The sequence below is a fragment of the Curcuma longa genome, chromosome 8, assembly GCF_044706935.1.
Source record: "Curcuma longa cultivar G26 ecotype Majalengka, Jawa Barat chromosome 8, ITB_CL_G26_1.1, whole genome shotgun sequence".
Lineage (NCBI taxonomy): Eukaryota > Viridiplantae > Streptophyta > Magnoliopsida > Zingiberales > Zingiberaceae > Curcuma > Curcuma longa.
The window spans coordinates 13,154,933-13,157,719 of NC_133868.1; the positions used below are offsets into that span (position 1 = coordinate 13,154,933).

General features: G+C 42.8%; 1 protein-coding gene across 1 annotated transcript; it reads right to left on the reverse strand.

Annotated features, from left to right (window-relative positions):
* Positions 1–756: 756 nt before the first annotated feature.
* Positions 757–2,532, reverse strand: LOC141834057 (cytokinin dehydrogenase 6-like). Its single transcript, XM_074721509.1, has 4 exons — positions 2,004–2,532; positions 1,538–1,920; positions 1,151–1,431; positions 757–1,072 (listed from the first exon to the last, which is right to left on the reverse strand). The coding sequence occupies exons 1-4, from the start codon at positions 2,530–2,532 to the stop codon at positions 757–759; spliced, it is 1,509 nt and encodes a 502-aa protein (XP_074577610.1).
* Between the last annotated feature and the right edge of the window lie 255 nt (positions 2,533–2,787).

Genomic DNA, 2,787 nt, shown 5'->3' on the forward strand with positions numbered 1-2,787 from the left:
TCGTTCTTGATGGAGATGATGACTAATTTCACAAGATCAACCTTGCTCTGATACCAATTGATGCAACAGATAATTATTGAATCCGTTGATTCACGCACGAATACCAGAAGTAATCTTCCACAACCTATTGATTCTACAGAATATTAGGAGATAGACAATCAAACTCGACGTTTGAAAAGAAACGGTACGGTAGCAAATATTATTGATCAAAAATTAAAAATCCTAAAACAACTAATCATGTATTTAAATAGACTCGAGAATCTAATATTGCAAAGACAAAAATACTTTCAAAATCCTAACTTGATAAAAAATAATAAAAAGATTAAATTGTTATTTTGTTCTCACATTATTCTCTTCATGGTCGAGAATTTTTGTCCTTAAAAAATCTTTTTTTTAGTGATTGTACTCTTGGAACTCTCTTGAGTTTGTCCCTTGTGGAAGGTCAAATTTTTTTTTTTAGGGATTTTGAACTTCTGTAAGGTTAAATTTATGTCAAAATGGACACTATTGACTCCTAGGATTCTCATGATTTTGTTTATAATCTTTTTTTCTCTTGCTTCTATTCATTTTTTTATTTGATTATAAAAAACGAACATAAATGATTTATTTGATTATAAAAAACGAACATAAACGAACATAAATTTTGTCAAAATTTATTTTATTTTATATATTTTTTTATTATTAAACGATTTTTATCATGTTTGAACATCAAATTTATTCCACTAGACGACGACTTTCCTGATGCATGCTTGCGTGCTAAGCTTGATGTTCAATTACAGTAGTGAATATCTGTTGCCCCGGCGACAACACTGCCTTTGGGTCATATCTCTGCTTCAACTGGACAAACTTTTCCCACTTAGCTAATCCGAAGTGTCTTTCCCAATCTGCTTGCGTCGTATAATGAGGCAAATTCTTCTTGAATTTGATCCCTTGTCGATCGCAGAACTCTAATATTTCATTGTTACGGGCTTCAAAGTTCTTCCACTCCTCCACGGTGGCAGCAGTCCAAAGAAACTCCACAGTGTAAAAGACCTCATCATCAGGAACTACACCAGTCATCACATCGTTCCACCTGTATATATACATATATATACCTATTCAGTGTGCAATTACTGATCAGATGGGGTAGAATATATACATATATATATACCTATTCTTGTTCATGGGGTAGAATATCGTGAGGCCCTTGGGATTAACGTTTTGAAGGATCCCTTTGAAGACCCCATTGTAGATGTCACGGATTCTCGACCTGGGCACCAAGAGATGGAGCCATGGATGGAAGCAGGTGTCATTGGAGTCGCCGGTCATGGAGCTAATTTGTTTATGTGTTATCTCGATGTGGACTCTATTCAGGAACTCCAGATGGCTCACGTCTTTGCTGATGGCAAAGCCAGGGTTGAAGTTCAGCTGCGTCAGCAAGCCTTCAACTTTCTGAGATCAGTAACACAACCCGTTTGCAAGTGTGCGTCAGGTGCTAAATGCCAATTACGCTTTAGCTAGGGTTTAGCAGCGAGATATATATAAATATTTAATTTACCTGATCCGCCTCAGAGGTGGAATCGAAGAACACGGCTGCTTCCAAGAAGTACATTCTGTCAAATTCGGCAGCAAGCTGGTTGATTCTCTCGGTGTCTTCGTTTGTGTAGAAGGTAGGGTCGTCGACTTGCTGGTGATTCGGGAGGACCTGCCCCTCGATGTAGTCGAAACCGGCGGGGTGTGGCAACGAGATCAGGAATTCTTGGTCCCTCGTGAAGCTGTCAAAGTCGGTGTAGAATAGCCTCAGCCACCGAACCCTCGTCGGCGCTGAGCAGAGGCCGATCCGGGCTCGGGTGATGACGCCCAACTGGCCGAGACCGCCGAGGACTCCGTAGAACAAGTCCGAGTGCAACTCCGGGGAGCAAGTTATCATCTCTCCTTTTCCTGTAATATAAGTGTACATATATATATATATATCTCAACTATTTGGTGATCGATCGTCGACAAATTAAGGGGTTTCTATTTACCGGTTATGACGTCCAACTCGAGTACTCTAGAAACATGCGGCCCGTGACGGAAAACCGTGCCGCCAGTACCGGCGTTCGACAGCGTGCCTCCGACCGACAAGTATAAGAAGTCCACACATGATCGCAGCGACAGCCCGTGCCGCAATGTCTCCTCCAGCACGTCGATCCACATCTGCTCGCCTCCGGCATCGACATACATCCCATCCACCGACACGCTGATCCTCCGCCCTCCGACGCGGAGCGCCGCCATGTCGATGACCACGCCGCCGGGCGCGAAGGCCTGCCCACGGGTGGAGGCTCCGCTGCCCCAGGCAGCCACGGGGAACGGCGAGTCAGAGTCGTAGGCAAAGCGGAGAAGAGCCGCGATGTCCTCTGCCGACGAGGGGCGGAAAACGGCCGTCGGAGGCGCAGAGTGGTTGATGCTGCCGAAGTCGGCGGCGAATCGGGAAATGGAGTCGCCGGCGAAATTGAGCTTGCTTGCGATCCCACGTGGGATGTTGTCGAGCCACTGTGAGATTCTGGCAACCATCTTGGTTTGGTTATGGTTCACTGGATCTGGAGTGGAAATTGTTAGAGGAAGTCAATTTATAGTGTTTCTTCGACGAGTTGAAAATAATTACCATTATCTGTATCCAACGTTGTTACTAAATTAAGATATTATTTTATATTAAAAGATTTCTTAATTGTACGCGCTTACTTTTCTAAATTAAATTTTTTAAAAGATGTATGCTATCAAAGTACTTACAGAATTTCCAAAATATCTTTTGTACCTATTTTAGCTTAA

Coding starts and splice junctions, on each gene's coding strand:
- LOC141834057 (XM_074721509.1), bottom strand. CDS start 2,532: ATGGTTGCCAGAATCTCACAGTGGCTCGACAACATCCCACGTGGGATC. Junction 1,921..2,003: donor CGAGTTGGACGTCATAACCG/GTAAATAGAAAC, acceptor CTTATATTACAG/GAAAAGGAGAGATGATAACT. Junction 1,432..1,537: donor CCACCTCTGAGGCGGATCAG/GTAAATTAAATA, acceptor TACTGATCTCAG/AAAGTTGAAGGCTTGCTGAC.